This window comes from Alexandromys fortis, unplaced genomic scaffold, assembly GCF_014885135.2.
Source record: "Alexandromys fortis isolate MF-2015 unplaced genomic scaffold, M_Fortis_MF-2015_v1.1 scaffold_1, whole genome shotgun sequence".
Classification (NCBI taxonomy): Eukaryota; Metazoa; Chordata; class Mammalia; order Rodentia; family Cricetidae; genus Alexandromys; species Alexandromys fortis.
In genome coordinates this window covers 4,669,850-4,690,197 of record NW_026067927.1, presented here as the reverse complement: position 1 = coordinate 4,690,197, position 20,348 = coordinate 4,669,850, and the positions used below count along the sequence as shown (strand labels likewise).

Here is a 20,348-nt window from a genome sequence, read left to right as displayed (position 1 = left end):
ATGGCTTTGGAGCCTGTCCTGTAGCCTGTCCTGGACCTAGCTCTGTAGACCCGGCTGGTCTCGAACTCACAGAGATCCTCCTGCCTCTGCCTCCCGAGTGCTGGGATTAAAGGCGTGCGCCACCATAGCCCAGCCCAAAGATAGCTTTAATGGTATTATTTTTATCTGTCTGCTTTTGGTGTGGTTGTGGTATGTATGTGTTTTTTTTCAGTACATGCATTCAGAGAGTTAGACTCTCCTATCCTACTTTGTTTTTCTCTCCCTTCAACCTAGAGCTCTGCTGGTAGCCGGCAAGCTTCCTGTTTCCACTTTACATTGCAGGGTTATAGACACGCAAGTCCTGGGATCCGAACGTACGTGCTCATGCTTATAAAACAAGCACTTTAACCTATTTTCTCTATCCCTCAACCCCATAATTTATAGACTATACTTGCCAAGTAAATATCTCCTTATGCCTTGCTTACACCCCCCCCCCCTACACACACACTCACACACATATACACATACACACAGGCATGCTTCTCTGCCTAGCTTGGGACTCTTGAGTGCTAGGATTTCATGCATGTGCTGTTATGCCAACCGAGCCTGCCTTAACATTTTGTTTTGTGTTTAGTTTTTTGATGCAGGGTCTCTTGATGACTCAAACACACTAAGCTCAGAGTAATCATGAACTCTTGACTTCACATACTGCATGCTGAGATTATAGGCACACTCCAGTGCACTTGGCTTATTGGGTCTTATATTTTATACTTGAAAATGAATAAGCAGACTTACATGCTCATAGAAAAACAGAATTTTTGGAGTAGTTGACCAGGTTTGGGAAGGTGTAAAGAATGTTACTGTATTTACATAGTGCTTAAGCCTAAGCTGAACCTCTAGTGATATTTATAAAGTAGAACATGGAAAATTAGCTAGACATTTGTAATAATCCTTATCAAATGGCTGGCAAGGTTGCCATTTAACTTTATCCTTTTTTTTTTTTTTTTTTTAGGGACAGTCTCCATCAATTCGCCAACTTATAATGCATGCAATGGCAGAATGGTACATGAGAGGGGAACAATATGATCAGGCCAAATTGTCTCGAATACTTGACGTGGCCCAGGACTTGAAGGTGACTTCAGAGGAATACAACAGCAATTGTTTACTAATGATTAATATGTTCTAATATAATGTCCATGTGTTAGGAATATTGTACATGTAACTAGCTTATTTGAATTAAGATTTAGAATTTTGCTTTGTACATTGAAAGGTAACGAAAAGAATAGTTTTAGATAAGCACAGTGTTTATTTTTGGTTGGTGTGACTCAGATAAAGGCTGGTTTGTTTGATTGCCTTCGTGGTGTTCAGAATTGACTTACCAGGGGTTAGAAAGGTAGGCAGAGTACCATAAAGCTGTGTAACCAGCCTTGCAAGACTGTTTTAAAGCAAGTGATAATTGAGCTTCAGTCATGAATAATCGGTGAGTTAAAATTTTGTAGAAAGCAGAATTGTTTCAATTCTAACAAATTTGTTAGAATCTTCTGCTAGTCATCTTTTATCATGTGTTATAAAGTGTTGTAATTGGTGTTTAGGTTACGTTAAACTTGCATGTAGATGATAAAAAATGGGAAAGGGTCATTTTTTACCCTCTTACTTTGCTTTTGATATTGTTAATTGAAAAAGAACCAAGTAGTGGTCATGAGTTGACCTTTAAAAAGGGGCCTTGATTCTAAATAGAATACATCCTTCCAAAAAAAAATTGATGAAGGAAATAGATGTTTTTTTTAGTAGATTTGTGTATTAAAAACAGGAAGTAGAAAATAGTACAAAGAAATGGTTATTACTTGACTATGTAAATGTTCTGCTTTAGGCCTTGTCAATGCTGCTAAATGGCACTCCATTTGCCTTTGTTATTGACCTTGCTGCACTTGCTTCACGTCGTGAATACCTCAAACTTGACAAGTGGCTAACAGATAAAATAAGAGAACATGGGGTAAGCAGTAAGCAGGAATTGCTCATTCTTTAAAAATTTGGTGGCTAAAATGTCTAAAGAAATAGTTTTTTTTTTTCAAAAAAAAAAAAAAAGGAAAATGAAAAGATGTTTTTAACACAGGACCTGGTGCATGCTAGGCCATTGCTTTACCTCTGAGCCACATCCCTATCCCAAGAAGGCCCCTTTTAAGATACATCTAAAATCTTATTTTACTGTCATTTATTGTAGATCTTAGTTACATTGTTTAGTTCTTCAGTTTGAAAGTATTTAAGCTAAACGTAAAATACACTGAAGCATTTTCTTCTCTCTCTTTTTTTTTAGGAGCCTTTTATTCAGGCATGCATGACTTTTTTAAAGAGAAGGTGCCCTTCTATTTTGGGTGGACTTGCCCCAGAGAAAGATCAACCGAAAAGTGCTCAACTTCCTGCTGAAACTCTAGCAACAATGTTGGCTTGTCTACAGGCTTGTGCAGGGTAAGAATAATGTTGGAAATGACTATTATGCCAGGCTTGGGGTGGTACATGCCCATAATTTCAACAGTCAGGAATAAAAGGAAATCATTTGGTTTTTAGTCCCAAGTTGCTACAGAATTAACAGTATGTCTTAGCAACACTGCTGAACGAAAATATAATTTCTTAGTTTTTTTTTACTTAATTCTGTCTTGAAATACCTATATGACTCCTTATTGCTATGCTATACTGTCTTAAACCATCCTTTTAGTAAATGTTGAAATTGAGTAAGATCCAATTTTCTTGAATTTCTGTATATTGCAGATTGCAAGGAAGCTCTGGGTTCACAATGAGTGTGTTTCATCTTCAGCTCATAATCAGGCCTTGTAGGCCTCTTAAAACAAATGATAAAAGATTTTGTAGAAAGTATTTTCATAGGTAAATTGCCATCCTAATACAATTCAAATTTCTATGAACTGGGATGTCTATGTATTTAGTTCTTTGACTGTTTTGTTATATAGTATTTTCAGTATACTGTTTTTTTTTTTTTGCTAATTAAAACAATTAAAAGTTTGTGTGTGTACATCTCATTTGTGTAAGTGCACTTGTGTGCAAAGGGGTGAAGGTCAGAGGACAATTTTATGGACTCAGTCTTTTCCTTCCACTGTGTAGGTTCCGTGGATCAAACTAAGCCATCGAGCTTGACTTGGCAGCAGGGGCCATCTCACTTAGCCCCCATGTTAAATTTATTGCTGGGTATTTTATGAAAGAGTGTGTTATCTCTAAGTACAAATATAGGCGACTTTCTGGGTTTTTTTTTTTTTTTGTTCGTTTGTTTTTTTAATTTTATTTTTTGAGATATGGTTTCTTTATGTAGCTCTGCTGTTCTAGAGCTCACTATACAGACCATGCTGGCTTCGAACTTACAGGATATCTGTCTGTCTCTGTCTCCTGCCACCACTAGCTGACTTGACTTTCTGATTTTCTAATCTGGGTATTTTTAGTTTCTACTCTTATCTTATGTAATGGTAATGGAGCATTGCCTTATTCTGATTTTGGACAAAGTGCTTTACCATGCTGACACCTGTGGGTTTTCATAGGTTTCCTTTTTCAGGTTGAATTCCCTGGATTTTTTTTTTTTTTTTTTTTTTTGCTCTCTTATCTTTTTCTTCTCTTCTTGTCATTTGAGATAAGTCTCACTATGTTGCACAGACTGGCCTTGAACTCATTCACAAGGTTGGCCTTTAACCACTAAAGTAGCCTTCTTGCCTCAGCCTCCTGAGTCTGGGGATCACAGTTGTTAGCCCAGCTTCCAGTTCTGTTTTGAGTGGGTTTTGTCAAAGTAATTTGTGCTATTTGCTAAGATTATCATGTGATTTTTTTTAATTTTTTTAATTCTTTTGGTATGTGCACTTATGTTAGTAAGATTGTGGAGGTCAGACCTTGTATCTTACTATTAAATCTCACATGATAATTCTGTGTGTGTGTATTCAGTATGCTGTTGAGTTAGTTCACTAGTATTTAACTGAGAAATTTTATGTCTGTTGTTTTTTTTTGTAGTTGTTGCTGTATTTGTCTAGAACTATTGAGTTCATTGAATTGATAAGTGTTTCCTAAGTTATCTGAGCACTGGTGTTTATTACTGCTGTCGTTTTAAAGAAACAAGCTGGGCCAGTCCTAAGCTCCCAGATTTAAGCAGTATTTCTGTTTGAGCATCCTGATGGCTGAGAATATTGGCATGTGCCACTTTGTGTGCTGCTCCCATTCTCTAATTCTACTAGTAAAACATGTCTTTGTTCAAGTACAGTTTTTACAAAAGTTTTAAAGATAACTCAGGGTTCAGAAAATTCTGTTAGTAAATAGCAGATGCAAGGGGTGAGGTACAATTGTAGCCATTGTTCCAGAACATCTTATTTGATGATCAGATTGATATCTTTAGGTATTCTGGAAAACGGCAAGCATCTATTACATTTTTCTTCTCCTTATAGGAGTGTTTCTCAGGAGTTATCAGAGACCATCCTCACCATGGTAGCCAATTGCAGTAATGTAATGAATAAGGCCAGACAACCACCACCTGGAGTTATGTCAAAAGGTCGCCCTCCTAGTGCTAGCAGCTTAGATGCCATTTCTCCTGTTCAGGTAACCAAATGTTAAAGTTCTTGTCTTTATTTGTTCATAGATTCAGAATAGACCACAAACTTCTGCATCTTGAGTAGCAACTTGAGTTTATTATACTTTAGATAGTTGCATGTGTAGCGTATTTTAAAGGCGATCCTTCCATAGACATTATAACTGAGAGTAGACTTTAATAATCAAATAGAACATAACTGAGAGGAAAGACCATTTATTTAGGTAAATGAAGACGGTTTCTTTTTAAAGTTAGAATTACACTCTTGAGAAAGTAAGCACTGCCTTTGAATCTGATGTGTCTTGTTTGTAGCTTCACGGGCCAAGAACAGTACTAGAGCATAACGACTTGTTATAACTGGGCTCTTCAGCTCTCAACTGAACTGCTCTTTTAAAAACAAGGTACATTTAAGTTACTCCCTGACATCGTCCACCCCATTCTCTTTGGGAGCAACATATTCCACTTCTGTTTGAGATGCACTGAGTGACAGATTGGGCTTTGAGGAAGGAAAGGCACTTAGTGACTCTTCAGTGTCTACTTTAGAGAGAGAGATTTGCTTGTCATTTCCCATACTCATGAACGTGTGAAGTGGTGCCACAACTAAGATATTTGGAGTATAGTTACTAGATGTTTTTAAAAACAATCTCTGAATCATACATCTTGTTTTTGTTGCTTCTTTTAAAACAGGTGATTTTTTTATCTGGCCAATGCTATTAATTAGTCAAACAATAGGGAGGGCAGTTGTCTTGTAAGTTTTATAGTCTCCTGTGGCTCTGGTACTTTATGTCAGGGCTTAGCTCTTTAAACCCATACTTATATAGTATGAAAAATGACTAGCAGACTTGATACTGTTCTTTTATAATTGTGTGGGTGTTAACGTGCTTAAGAGTATAAAGAGGCACTACTAAGAATTAACTACATTTGTGCCATTTCTGCCTTTCCTCAAAACATTTGTAATACATGATTATGTTTTCTTTAGATTGACCCTCTTGGTGGAATGGCATCTCTTAGTATAGGTGGTTCAGCTGCCCCTCACACACAGAGTATGCAAGGTTTTCCTCCAAATTTGGGTTCTGCGTTCAGTACTCCTCAGTCACCAGCAAAAGCATTTCCACCTCTTTCAACCCCAAATCAAACAACTGCATTCAGTGGTATTGGAGGACTTTCATCCCAACTTCCAGGTAAGGGAAAGTTGGGTATGGTGGAATTCTTTGTTCAGTTTTAGTTATGCCCTCGTTAGTGAATGCTAGAGGGTTTGGTACTTGTTACATTTTAATGTGATTTTATTGGTGCTAGGGATTTAGTAGTGGACCAGTCACATGTAAAGGTTTGAATTCAGCTTTTAAGAATCACAGAGGTAGAAAAGACTGTACATATCAAATTCAGACTTTCGTTCTGCTTGATTTGTATAATATCTACATAGAAAATACTGGTGTATCTTTAAAACCTTTTTAATTCCTTCTCAATATTACTGATTTGTAATTTTATAGTGAAGTAAAGTTTTTATTTTTATCCTTATACATACACTTCTCGTGCAAACTGTAAGTTAGGACATCAAAACTGAAGGAGTAATGTGTCATGAATAAGTGATGTAATTGCTGCTGCTGTATGGTTCTAGATCTGACAATTCATTTACTTAAACTAAAACCACTGGTCCTAGCAAAGCTTTAACTGTTAGAGTTTGTGGTTTTAGTTGTTGTTCTTTGCTTAGTTTTGACGTTATAGTTCAGGGGAATAACTAGAAGTCTCTAGAATAGCTAGAGAATCCTAGCTCATGGTAGCTGTGAAATGGTTCCGTGAAATTCTTTAATTTTAATCACTGTAGTCTTGAGTTAGTATATATTCTTTGAGAGAGTATACTTTAAAGTTACATATTTATTATTATTGTAAGTGGTGTGGCCTGTGAAATGGATCAGTGGACAAGGCTCTTGGCCCTGGGAGCCTGGAGATATGAGTTTGCTCCTCTGATACCATGTAAAGGTGGAAAGAGAGAAACAATTCTATAGTTTGCCCTCTCACCTCTGCGCTTGTGCTGTGGCACACATGTATTTGTATATATGTCATATGCACACAATAAGTTAATTTTTCTCTGAAGCAAAGAACAGAAAGTAACTGAACTTCTGGCTGCCTTCCTTCTCTCTAGTAGGTGGTCTTGGCACAGGAAGCCTGACTGGTATAGGAACTGGGGCCCTTGGACTTCCTGCAGTGAACAACGACCCTTTTGTACAGAGGAAACTGGGCACCTCTGGACTCAACCAGCCTACATTCCAGCAGAGTAAGATGAAACCTTGTAAGTGGTAGTGTTGTCTGTGATTGTGGAGCGTGACTGATACATGTAAAACATTTCTGTGTGTTGTCCTTAGAATTATGTAGACAAAAACATGTACTTTCATGTTCATAATATAGTCATCATCAGATGGTGTGTCCTTAGACCTGTGGGAATATACAAATTTGAATTAATCAAATAAAAAACTAGAGCTGTAGCTCTGTACTCTGGATTGCCAGAACAAAATGATAGTTAATAAGAGGGGGTGTCATGTGCCTTTAATTCCCAGCATTTAAGGAAGGTGGATCGCTGAGTTGGAGCCACGTTGGTCTACATAGTGAATTCCAGACCACCCAGAGCTATTTAGAGTAACCCTTTCTCAAGTTGGGGAAAGAAGTCAGGAGAAGAATGAATAAGAGGAACAGCCAAGAAAATTTCAGATTTCTGTTTCAGTTACTCAAAGTTATGAAGTAAATTATATATTAATTTCTTAGTATATTTAATTTTATTTACCTCATAAATATCACTGTGTAATGCATATGATCAAATTTAAGACCGATTTTTAAGGCCCACTGCCTTAGTAATATTACCCATCACCATAGTTCAATGACTCATAAGTCTGTCTTATTACTGGAACTAAATATTTATAATAGAAGAATTGGCAGAGCTAGCATGGTAGTATACACATGTAATTCCTGCACCCTGGTTTACTTACTGTATACACATTAGTTATAGTTTTTTTCTTTTAAAAAAAAATGGTTAAGAGCACTGGGTATTCTCAGAGGACCTAGGTTCAATTCCCAGCACCCATGTGGCAGCTTCCAAGTGTATATAACTCTAGTTCTAGGGCATCTGACAGTCTTCTAGTCTCCAAGGGCACCAGGTATGTACATGTTGCACATACATACTTGCAGGCAAAACATCCATACACAGTAAGTTTTCAGAAAGAAAAAGAAAACAGACCAGGTGTTGGTGGTGCAGGCTGTTAATTTCAACAGGGGCAGTTGGATGTCTGAGTAAAAGGCCAGCCAGAGAGATATGAAGGTCCAAGGCTGCCCGAGGCACATAGTTGAGACTTTGTCTTCAAATAACATTAATATACTAATAATACAAACCAACTTGAGAGTTAGTGTGAAAGGCTTGTCTGAATGATAATGTTTCGTGGCATGCTTTGTGTTTATATGTCATGCTCTATGTTAAATCCTGTTTTTATTAAATTAGTAAAGATTTGCTCACCATGAGTGGGCTGGGCTGTGTTAATGGTAAATATGTTAGGAGTTGTAGCCTGGTGAACTTTTTACTGCAGTATGACTTAGAAAATACTGTAGTAGAACTGAGTAATTTATTTAGAAGTCTTTCTTGTCTATTAGTAAAATCAATCAGTAGATAACTTCCTTCAGTCTCCCTTTCCTCTCCCCAAGTTAGGACCATATCAGTCTCTAGCTCTCTTGGGGAATTGAAGAAAGACTTACATATGTATACTGATAGCCTTCCCCCCCTCACTATCGCCCAACAGCCGACTTGTCTCAGGTGTGGCCAGAGGCCAATCAGCACTTCAGTAAAGAGATAGATGATGAAGCAAACAGCTATTTCCAGCGAATATATAACCATCCACCACATCCAACCATGTCCGTTGATGAGGTGAGTGTCTGGGATTTGTAATTACTTGTGTTTTCATAAATTGGAAGTAAGTGTGCCCTTTCAAGGTTTTTGGAAATTCACTTAAAGTGTTATAGTATTTCTGTGTAGCTTATGAAATTTTAATGTTTGTCTTAAACTCTGTTTTTTATTGGTAAGTACTTTTCTTAGCAAGTCTGCCATTAAGATATAATAGGAAGACTCTTGGTAACGTTTGTGTTGTGTTTATCTTGCTTTTCTAGGTACTAGAAATGCTACAGAGATTTAAAGACTCTACTATAAAAAGGGAGCGAGAAGTATTTAACTGTATGCTAAGGAACTTGTTTGAAGAATATCGGTTTTTCCCCCAGTACCCTGATAAAGAATTACATATAACAGCCTGCCTGTTTGGTGGCATAATTGAAAAAGGACTGGTCACTTATATGGCATTGGGTCTGGCCCTGCGATATGTTCTTGAAGCCTTACGGAAGCCTTTTGGATCAAAAATGTATTATTTTGGTATTGCTGCACTAGATAGATTTAAAAATAGGTGAGTATATAGCTTGACTTCCTTCTTTCTTCTTCCCCAACTCTGAAACTTGAATCTTCCATTCTCAACTTTCCTAGTTCTGGGTAATATCTTCACTGTGGAGCAATAACTAGTCTATATTACATACACACATGTACACACTTCTACATTAAGTATATACTGAGCCGTGCCCCTAGTCTATTGTTTGGGGGGGTAGTAAAATATGATCTTTTAAAAATAGAGGTAATGACTTTATCTTATGTTACTTTTTATATCACTTAAAAATTTTTTTGTTTGAATCTGTCTTATGTATATTATTCTGGCCTGGAAATCACAATTCTCTTCCCTCCCTGCCCCAAGTACTGGAATTATCAGCCTGTGTAACCATACCTGGGCAGTGTTTTTTCTGATTTGGAGTGATGATAATCATGACTCCCTTCTTCCACTTCCCCCTATTGTGGTGTTCATCTCTTTGTTATTAATGGTTTTATTTGTTTGTTGTTTCCATTTTTGAGACACAACTAGTTTGGCTTTGAGCTTTTCCGCCTACTGTTAAGTTCCGCGGTGTGCCGTGTTGGGCTTCCTGACAGTCTTGACAAAGTAACAGCGGGGGAAATGATTTCACATAGTAGTATCTAGGGAAAAAAAAACAAACATTTTTTTTTTCTGTTCTTACATGAAATGCTGAATGAACCTTTTTTTTTTTTTTTTTTTGGCAGATTGAAGGACTATCCTCAGTATTGTCAGCACTTGGCTTCTATTAGTCACTTTATGCAGTTTCCACATCATTTGCAGGAGGTGAGTGCTTGATCTGTACTGCTTGCCAGCTGGGTAGATCTGTTTGGAGATTTATGAGAAATGCTACTAGGATTAAGGTTTTTTAAAATAATTTTTCATTATTGTGTGTATGTATATAAGGACATGCACTTTTCATGGCCTGTATGGAGGTGAAGGACAACTTGTGTCGTTTCTCCTCTTTCTTATTTATATATGCTTTTGGAAGTGAAATGCAGTTCCTTGGTGACATACAGCACATTGTAGTATGTTTGAAGCCAGTGTTCAATAAAAAAGAAGCTTGATGTAAATATCGAATTTTTAAGGCTTTAGGGAAATTTATTTACAGACATCGAAAACTACTTTTTAAAATCACTTATTTTTACTACTATTTTGTGTGCATTGCTGTCTGCCTGCATATATGTCTGGTTACTGGGTACTCTAGTACAACCATTACTCTTAACCACTGAGACATCTCTCCAGCCTCCTGAGACTACTTTTTTTTTTTTTTTTTTTTGCTAGTCTACTTTAAAGCATTTTGTCGTACTAATATTTTACCTTAACAGGAGCTCACTGTATCCACTTGTTTATTGTTGTCAGTATAGGGCAAGGATTAAGGGACAAAGACTACAAGAGAACTTTGAAATTATTCTTATCCTTTCATAAGTGGAGGACATATAAGACAAATTATTCATTTTAGCTGGGCGGAGGTGGCATGCATATTTAATCCTAGCACTTGGGGGCAGGTGGATCTCTTGAGTTCGAAGCTAACTAACCTCATCTACAGAGTGATTTCCCGACAGCCAGGGCTGTTATGCAGAGAAACTCTTGTCTCCAAAACGATGATAATGATGAATAAAACAAAACTCCCTCCCCCGTTTCTATTAAGTAAGCCTCTGTATGTTTCCCTCTGTACCCACATAGTATATTGAGTACGGACAGCAGTCTCGAGATCCTCCTGTGAAGATGCAGGGCTCTATCACAACCCCTGGAAGTATTGCACTGGCTCAGGCCCAGGCTCAGGCCCAGGTTCCAGCAAAAGCTCCTCTTGCGGGTCAGGTCAACACAATGGTAACCACCTCAACAACAACCACTGTTGCTAAAACGGTTACAGTCACCAAGCCAACGGGAGTCAGCTTTAAGAAAGATGTGCCAGTAAGTAGGTCTTTTTCTTTTCCAGCTCTGTACATTATGTAAGCATAAAGATCAGCATTTCTTCTTGTATTCATTCCCCAAAGACCACTATGTAATATTTTAATAATGGATTTAACTATCTTACCAATGTAGTTATACCATATGTGCTTTTCATGCTAATAGAGTCTCTATAATCTTTTTTTAAAAAGTGTTTAATTACTTTTATAGTTTATTATTTTTTGTGTGTTTGGTGCTGTGATGTGTATGTGGAAGTCAGAGGACTTAGAGTCATTTCTCCCCTTCTGGCATGTGGGTCCCAGGTATTAAGGTCAGGTCTTTGGACTTAGAGGCAAGTGCTTTTCTCCTCTGAGCTATATCTAGCCAGCCTTTCTACTTTCTGTGATTTTTTTTTCCAATGAAACATTAATGTATTTTATTACTTCTAGCCTTCTATAAATACAACAAATATAGATACATTGCTTGTGGCTACAGATCAAACCGAGAGGATTGTAGAGCCCCCAGAAAATATCCAAGAGAAAATTGCTTTTATCTTCAACAACCTCTCACAGTCAAATATGACCCAGAAGGTAAGCATGAGATAATAGCTTATAAAATGCCCTCTCCTTTTCCTTGATGGATGGAGGGATTTTTTCTTTTTCTTTTTATTGATTTTATTGAGCTATACATTTTTCTCTGCTCCCCTTCTACCCACTCCCATGGTCCCCATGCTCCCAATTTACTCAGGAGATCTTGTCTTTTTCTACTTGCCATGTAATTAGATCATGTATGTCCTAAGAGGGATTAAAAAAAAAACACACCCTTTTTAGTTCAATAAGTCAGATATATGGTGTGAGTCTGCAGTCCAAGCTACTGAGGAAGCGAAGTGAGACAATAAGTAAACACAAGGAGTTTAAGATTAGATTTTTCTATTATAGTGATAGAGAGCCTGTCTACAAACAGTGAACAAACTCAGTTTAAAAGGTATGATTTTAACTGGGCGTGGTGGTGCATGTCTTTAAAAAAGAGGGAAAAAAGGGTATTTTTGTAAGAATTAAACAAACAATATATCCATTTCAGATATTTTGTTTTGCAGTAATGTCATGCTTTCCTGATAAGGAAAGTATTATTTATTTTATTTTTGATGGCAAGTTTTTGTTTGAGACTAGGTTTCATTAAGTAGTCTTGGCCAGCTAGAGCTCACCATGATGACCTCTAAATTCTGTCTTCTTCCTCTGCACCACCATGCCAACCTTGATGGAAAGTTTTGTTTTATCTTTTTCCAGAAACTGTTTTAAGTGTTAACTGGACCTAGTAAGTACTGTGAGGTAGAGCTCTGAAAAGCATAAAGAATATTGCTTGCCTTGAGAGCAAAAATTAAGATAGAAATTTTAAAATGGCAGTCTTTAAGATTATCATAGGAAGTGGGTTTTAGGTAGAACATAGTCAAAGAGAGGCAGGGGGATTTCTGTGAGTTTGAGGCCTACATTGGTCTACATTGTGAGTTTCAAGCTATGTAGACCATGCCTCAAAAAAAAAGGGGGGGGGGAATATGTACCTGCACTTGTGAATCTGAGGTGTACTTGTCAATAAATGGGTAGAGACCCAGCTTAGTAGTTCGGTATCATTCAAGAGTTTAGTAGATAAGTATTGCGCTAGAGTTTCTATGGAGCTGGATGCTTTGTCGGTGTGATTCATAGAACCCAGGCTTCGTTGTATCTATTTTTCTGTTTGTACTAATTATTGCCTGTTTCATGTTGATTGGCTAGGTTGAAGAGCTTAAAGAAACTGTGAAGGAAGAGTTTATGCCTTGGGTTTCCCAGTATCTAGTTATGAAAAGAGTCAGTATTGAGCCAAACTTTCATAGCCTGTATTCCAACTTTCTTGACACATTGAAGAATCCAGAATTTAACAAGATGGTTCTGAATGAAACCTACAGAAACATTAAAGTAAGAGTTTTTATATATCCTTTTATTTGCTTTAAGTTGATTTTAGCAGGTAGAACTTGGATAATTTGTTCTATTTGTCTTTTTTAAATATGTTAGAGGGCCGGGTGGTGGCACACGCCTTTAATCCCAGCAGAGGCAGAGGCAGGTGGATCTACAAGAGCTAGTTCCAGAACAGGCACCAAAAACTTGAGAGAAACCCTGTCTCAAAAATCCAATACACACACACACACACACACACACACACACACACACATTTAATTACTGGGTTCTATAAACTTTTTTAAAATTACATTTGCACATGTGTCCATGCACTTATGCACAAGTGTGCTCAGAGGACAGCTTTCAGGAGGTGGTTCTCTATAATGTGGGTCTTGGGGCTCAAACATAGACTATCAAATACCAGACTATCTGATTTGGTGGCTAACACTTTAACTTGCGTCATCTAGCTGGTCCAAAAATTTAATCTTTTAACCTTGTATATTGCTTAAGTGAGATCACCTCTTAGAATTTGTTTTCTTCTTTTCACGTATGGCTTTAGTATTTTACTTTCTATTAAATATTCAGTATATTTGTAGTGTACCATCTTGGTGACGTGGTTGTGCACAGCCACTCTCCCTCATTTCTTTGGAGATGGGGTATAACATGTTCTGAGTTCTCCATCTTGGTTTTTAAGAACTAGAAATAGTCTTTAAGAAAACCATTTGCTTTGTTTGGCTATCTAGATCCCAGACCTATTTGTGAAATAGCTTTGGCAGCATAAGGTCAAGCTCTTACTATACTTTTTGTATAAAATTCAACTGTTTGATTTCTAAGCCATCATTTATGTTTGAATACTAAACATTTTCAAAGAACAGTGTAAACAAGATAGAGCTGAGATCATCTACTGCTGAGTAACTTGGGTCTGGCTTAGGAAGTAGCACTATATTTAAACCTATGGATGGGAATTTTCCCCATTCTTGGTTACGCTGTAGTGCAAAAAGAATTCCTAGCTCCTTGTTGCACAGCTGACTTGTGCCATTTTGCTGGTGCTATATGGAGTTTAGGAACATTGCGTTCAGTTTTTACTATCTTATAGTAAGGATTGCTATATGAGAACCTTGGAAGTTCTCATAAACTCTGAGACAAATTTCAGTAATAACCATTCATTTGTTTACTCACTCTGTGTTGACAGGATTCCAACCCAAATGTGTCTTGCACAAGGTAGATTAGTATTCCACCTATTGAGCTCCTTAAAACATTTTCAAAGGTTTGGTAATAAACATAGTAAGACAATATCAATACGATATATGGAATAGATCTACTTTGGGTATTTTCTCAAAATTGATAGCTGACTTTTAGAAAAGATAATAGAATTCTTAGATACAAAATGGAGAATTTCTTTCATAAAGCTTATTCTTATATTTATAAATCCTATACTATTATAGGTGCTGCTGACCTCTGATAAAGCTGCGGCCAATTTCTCGGATCGTTCTTTGCTGAAGAACTTGGGGCATTGGCTAGGAATGATCACATTAGCTAAAAATAAACCCATTTTGCACACGGTGAGTTTTAAGATGGATATACGTGTGTAAAAGTTGACTGGACGAAGTGTTTTATCACTGGGCTTTTTCTTTCTTTTTTTTTTTTTTTTTTAAGACTTTGACCATGTTAGAATTCTTAATTCTATGTCCATGGTCTCTTGGGCTTGTTTAAGATATGGTAAAGCCAGTGAGGTGTGCTTGCACCCCCTTCTTTTTCTCAGAGAATGATAATTTTGAGAGATGAGCTTCCTTGTTTGGTTTTTATTTTGTTTGTTTTTGGTTTTTATTATTTTCTCCGAGGGCTTCTGGAGCAGATTCTCAAATTCTCAGAAGTTTTGTTTTGTTTTAAAATTTTAGGACTTGGATGTGAAATCTTTGCTGCTAGAGGCTTATGTTAAAGGACAACAAGAGTTGCTTTATGTAGTGCCCTTTGTTGCCAAAGTTCTAGAGTCCAGCATTCGTAGTCTGGTGAGTAAATGCTGAATTCTGAGATTGTTAACACAATTCCTAAGAGATTGTAGGTTTGTTCTTTTGCACACAAGTCTGCCTTAGCTGATCTTAGGTATTAGGTGAAATTCAAAGACAGAATGTATTACCTTTGGTGTTTTTCTGGAATATTTTGTCATGGTCATGAAAATGTTGAAATAGTACTAAATAATGGTTGGTTTAGAGCTAGCTTAATACTGTAACTTTTCTTTAGGTTTTTAGACCACCAAACCCCTGGACAATGGCAATTATGAATGTATTGGCTGAGCTACACCAAGAGCATGACTTAAAGGTAAAATTGCCTCATCTTGGAGAATTCCCTGTCTTAAGATGACTAAACTTTGCAGTAAAGACAGACATTGAAGGGGGCTGTGGGCATTGTACTATAGGATTGAAGGTGGTATATTTTATGAATAAAACTTAAGATTTTTCTCTTCAAAATTCTAATCGAATACTGGAATTATGCAGTTAAACTTGAAGTTTGAGATTGAGGTGCTCTGTAAGAACCTTGCATTAGACATCAATGAACTCAAACCTGGAAACCTCCTGAAAGATAAAGACCGCCTGAAGAACTTAGATGAACAACTCTCCGCTCCAAAGAAAGACGTCAAACAGCCGGAAGAGCTTCCTGCCATCACGACGACAAGTAAGTACAGAAGTCTAGCCTTTTGTCAACCAGTATCTTCTCAAACGGTACATCTCTACATAAGCAAGCCATTAACTATCCCACCTTGTATAAAATCTTGTTTGCCTTTTGGTGAGTCTTCTAATAATCAAGTGAGAGTAACAGCTAATCAGATTTCTCCTCATCTCTTAAAATATTCTTAACCAAATGAGTCAATTAATTGTCCTGTATCATAACCAGACTAGTTTATCTCATACATTGTTTTAAGTATCAAAAATACGTGAATAACACAATAGCCTATATTGTTCCTTAAAGGCGAAGATTTGTCAGATCTTCTACACCTGCTAGAACATTATTTTACCTCTATCAAGACAATCAGGACTGGGTTTAGAGATGCAGGCCTATAATCTTAGCCCTTGAGGAGCTAAAGCCAGGAGGGTTGTAAGTTCGATACCAACCTAAGCTACATACTTAGTTCTCACCCGGATTGGGACCCAGTTGAGCAAACATGTTTGTGTTGCATGTAGTTATGCTCAACAGTGAGGTATTGGTAAAATATGCCAGCCACCACCCTGTAGCATTCCGCGCCCCCACCCCTAACTCCTGGCATTTGACAAATTCCAAATGAGCCTGGTAAAGGCTAGGTTGAAGACAGGTACCCATGGATCTTGTAGATTTACCCTTAAAACACATTTGATCCCACCACTTGGGAGGCAGAGGCAGGTGGAGCCCCCTGAGTTCCAGGACAGCTAGAGCTGTTACACAGAGAAACCCTGTCTCAAACAAAGGGGGAGGAGGGTGGGATAAAAAAAAAGTTTCTGTGCTATGAAATATTGCCACTGGTGGACATTTATATACTTGGCTCATAGTTCATGTAACAGAATTTATTTTTCAGAATGGGTGTGATGTGACCTTAAGTGCCCCCTTCTCAAGAGTCTAACTTAGTTGAAGTATACAAGGTCCATATAATGGCCAGTTAATTTTTGTGTATGGTCAACTAATGTGCATTCTTATCTCTTTACATCTAGCAACTTCTACAACGCCAGCTACCAGTACTACCTGTACAGCCACAGTTCCACCACAGCCACAGTATAGCTACCACGACATCAATGTTTATTCTCTGGCAGGCCTGGCCCCACACATTACTCTAAACCCTACAGTAAGTAAAAACCGATCTCTCCTTCCTTCCTTTCTTTGTTTAAAATATTGATTTATTATATGTGTGTGATTGTTTTACATGCATGTGTATGTGTGCATCAGATCTGAAACTGGAGTTACAGATACGATCTACTATATTGGTTCTATAATCACTTCCTGGTCCTCCACAAGAACAGCACGTGCTTAACCACTGGGCCTTTGCTCTTCACCAACTAGTTGTGTTTGTTTTTGTTTTTGTTTTTTTTTGTTTTGTTTCCTTCAAATGTCTTTAATTCCAGCACTCAAGACACAGAGGCAGGCATATCTGCCAGCCTAGTTTATAGAGCACGTACCAGAACAGCCAGGGCTACACAAAGAAACTCTGTGTACGTGTGCATGCTTTATAATGCATATAACAAGGAAGATCCCTTTGCGTGTAAAAATTGTCTTTGATTGACACTCCTATTTGTTACTCTTATCCTACCCCACAGTGATTTAATATACTAGCAATAAAATCAAATTTTGGATAATCTTCACATAGGTCAAAGGATTCTTAATTTATGCTTTAGTACTCTTTATTTCTTTATTATTTGCTTTCATTATCATGTCACTTTGGCCTGGTATTAAGCCATTTCTTTGGCAGACTGCAGTTTGTATATAGAATTTCTAAGCCAAAGGCTTCAACATTTATTTTTATTTTATGTGTATCAGTGTTTTGCTTGCATGTATTATATGTAAGTTACATGTATGCCTGAGGAGGCAAGAAGGGGACACCAGATCCCCTGGAACTGGAATTAGAGACCATTCACAGCAATGAAGCTCCCATGTAAGTTCTGGGAACCAAATCCTGGGGCCTCTGCAAGAAAAGGAAGTGCTCTTGACCAGTGAGCCATCTTCTCTGGCTCCTGAGAATTTGCTTTTTGTTGTTTGGTTGTTTTTGGAGACAGGGTTTCTCTCTGAAATTGTCGTGGTTGTCCTGGAATTCGCTTTGTAGACCAGACTGGCCTCAGAGATTCTCCTGCCTCTGCCTACTGAATCTGGGGATTAAAGATGTGCATCACTGTGAACTGATGAGGAATTGCCTTTTTAACAATTAGTTTAGACATAAGTTAGAAACTCATGTGTCTATAAGCAATAAGTGTTTAATGATCAGCTTTCCTGTTAAAATTGAAGGGAAGTTTTAAAAAGCATGAATTACAGGTTATACCAATTTTTTTTTATTTATTATGTATACAATGTTGTGTCTGTGTGTATGCCTGCTGGCCAGAAGAGGGCACCAGACCTCATTACAGATGGTTGTGAGCCACCATGTAAGGTTGCTGGGAATTGAACTCAGGACCTTTGGAAGAGCAGGCACTGCTCTTAACCTCTGAGCCATCTCTCCAGCCCCAGGTTATACCAATTTATTATTTTCCCCAGCTTCTGTTTCCTGAGGTTTTGCTAGTTTTAAGTGAATGCTGTAGTTTCTATAGTATTGAGAGAATACCAGAGTCACTATCTGGCTGTCTTATTTAAATAAGCTGATGACATGATTTGTGCCTCTCTTCTTCTCTCTCCAGATACCTTTGTTTCAGGCTCATCCACAGTTGAAGCAGTGTGTGCGGCAAGCAATTGAACGGGCTGTCCAGGAGCTAGTTCATCCTGTGGTAGATCGGTCAATTAAGATTGCCATGACTACTTGTGAACAGATAGTCAGAAAGGATTTCGCCCTGGATTCTGAGGAATCCAGAATGCGAATAGCAGCTCATCACATGATGCGGAACTTGACAGCTGGAATGGCTATGATTACTTGCAGGGAGCCTTTACTGATGAGCATATCTACCAACCTAAAAAACAGTTTTGCCTCAGCTCTTCGTGTAAGTGGATCATTTCATGTACTATAAAATTCATTACTTGTTTACCAAAGTTTTTGCCTGTGTACACCACTGTTACTACTTTATCCTAAAATAACCCCCCCCCTCTTTTTTAAATATAAATTTTTCCGTCTTTCTTTGTTGGAATCCATAACCCTTTTTGTGTTAAGGCAAAGGATCACATTTACTTTTTTGTACATAGTTGTATGCTCAGCAGTGTTTAGCAGATACTCTATTTTCCTAAAGAAAAGAAGATTCTTTATTTGAACAGGGTCATGATTATATACAACCTTGGCGGTCCTGAAGCTTATGTATAGAAACCAGGCTGGCCTCAAATTTATAGAGGTCCACCTGCTTTGCCTCCTCAGTGGGGGCATCAAAGGCATTACCACCATGCTTGAGCTGAACATTTTCTAACAAACAGTACACAATCTAAATTCTGTTATGGGTGAATTTAATTCTAGTAGTTGGATTAGAGCATTATAAAGTGATTTAAAATTGCTTTGTATATGTAGTCACACACTGTGTCTTCAGGTCACTCTTGAGTATCAGATACCACATTTAGAAGTAATTGTTTCTTTACTGTTAACCATTGTTCACTATGTTTACCACAATTGATAAAATGTTTAAAAGTATTTTCATCTCAGAGGTGAAATAACTGCAAATACTTGTGAGTAGTGACTGGTATATAAGTATATATACTTGGAATGACCTGTGGACTGTACTGCATCTCTTAATTGTACATTGTTAAGATAACTTCTTTTGTGTTCTCAATAGACTGCATAACTTCTTTTGTGTTCTCAATAGACTGCATCCCCACAACAAAGGGAAATGATGGACCAGGCTGCTGCTCAGTTAGCTCAGGACAATTGTGAATTAGCTTGCTGTTTTATTCAGAAAACTGCAGTGGAGAAAGCAGGCCCTGAGATGGACAAGAGATTGGCAACTGTAAGTGTTTAGCATTCATCTTTAAAGTTGTGGTATCTTTGAATTTGAGGAAGTATCTTATAACAAGAACCTCAGTGACTTTTTTTATTTGTAGGAATTTGAGCTGAGAAAACATGCTCGGCAAGAAGGACGCAGATACTGTGATCCTGTTGTATTAACATATCAAGCGGAACGGATGCCAGAGCAAATCAGGCTGAAAGTGAGAATTGAGGCTCTTTTCTCCTTGCTTCACCTTTGCTTTCTATGTGTTACTGTTGCATGAATACCTCGTCAGTACTAGGGCAGTGTGTCTAAATACTGCTTCTGAAGAAAGCATCTCTAGTATCATTTCATTTTAAAATGTCCTGGAGCAGGTATGGAAATTCTTCTCTTCCCCAGAGTTGCTCAGTGTTGGTATAAAAAGTTCATGTACTTGTTAGCTCTTGTTTACCAACTTGCTTTTTCGCATTTTCTGGTATACTTTAATTGGTAGCTCCACTTTGATCCCAACTTGATGGTGAGGGCCTAATACAAACAACATCAAGGGAGAATGCACGACACAGTCCATTTCTTAGTGATTATTGTGAGGCAGGGCTTTCATATATCGTCAGACTGTCTCAAACTTTTAACCATCTGTCTCTGCTTCTTGAATGCTGGGATTATAGCTGTACCAACACTTGAGGCTCTAGTGAAAAAGTTCTTAATAACAGTGACTACTAGGAAAATGAGAAAACATCTTCTGTGTAGTCTATGGGTGTGCATGCTGCCATATGTTATATTAAAGGACTCTATCAGAATCCTAATACAAACAAACTTCCTATTTTCCGAAAGTAAATTTCAGCTGGGCATGGTGGCTCATGCCTTTAATCCCAGCAGAAGGTGGAGTATCTATTAGTTTGAGACCAGCCTAGTTTACATAGTGAGTTCTGGTACTACATAGAGAGACCCTTTCTCAACCTCTCCACCTCAAAATTTAAATTAAAAA

General features: G+C 37.6%; 1 protein-coding gene and 2 non-coding genes across 11 annotated transcripts in view; all 3 read left to right on the top strand.

The window, feature by feature from the left end:
* The window catches only part of Cnot1 (CCR4-NOT transcription complex subunit 1), a 58,774-nt gene that overhangs the window by 19,247 nt on the left and 19,179 nt on the right, over positions 1-20,348 (top strand). For 3 of the 9 annotated variants that reach the window (XR_007592045.1, XM_050143990.1, XM_050143985.1), the window contains exons 13-32: positions 992-1,111; positions 1,850-1,972; positions 2,294-2,445; positions 4,410-4,560; positions 5,529-5,730; positions 6,693-6,839; positions 8,332-8,456; positions 8,696-8,982; positions 9,681-9,759; positions 10,660-10,890; positions 11,316-11,456; positions 12,636-12,815; positions 14,240-14,356; positions 14,693-14,803; positions 15,036-15,113; positions 15,290-15,467; positions 16,475-16,605; positions 18,143-18,439; positions 19,244-19,384; positions 19,479-19,583. Coding sequence is in view for 8 of the 9 variants with exons in the window: in XM_050143990.1 (XP_049999947.1) it covers positions 992-1,111; positions 1,850-1,972; positions 2,294-2,445; positions 4,410-4,560; positions 5,529-5,730; positions 6,693-6,839; positions 8,332-8,456; positions 8,696-8,982; positions 9,681-9,759; positions 10,660-10,890; positions 11,316-11,456; positions 12,636-12,815; positions 14,240-14,356; positions 14,693-14,803; positions 15,036-15,113; positions 15,290-15,467; positions 16,475-16,605; positions 18,143-18,439; positions 19,244-19,384; positions 19,479-19,583 (3,096 nt within the window). In the remaining variant the exon portion in view is untranslated. The remainder of the gene's footprint in view (positions 1-991; positions 1,112-1,849; positions 1,973-2,293; positions 2,446-4,409; positions 4,561-5,528; positions 5,731-6,692; positions 6,840-8,331; positions 8,457-8,695; positions 8,983-9,680; positions 9,760-10,659; positions 10,891-11,315; positions 11,457-12,635; positions 12,816-14,239; positions 14,357-14,692; positions 14,804-15,035; positions 15,114-15,289; positions 15,468-16,474; positions 16,606-18,142; positions 18,440-19,243; positions 19,385-19,478; positions 19,584-20,348) is intronic. The other 6 variants (XM_050143991.1, XM_050143987.1, XM_050143992.1 and 3 more) reach the window with 4 other exon arrangements.
* LOC126503089 (small nucleolar RNA SNORA50) lies at positions 4,825-4,958 on the top strand. The gene has a single exon (XR_007592156.1). It is a non-coding gene; the product is annotated as a small nucleolar RNA SNORA50 (small nucleolar RNA).
* Positions 13,731-13,866, top strand: LOC126503087 (small nucleolar RNA SNORA46). The gene has a single exon (XR_007592154.1). It is a non-coding gene; the product is annotated as a small nucleolar RNA SNORA46 (small nucleolar RNA).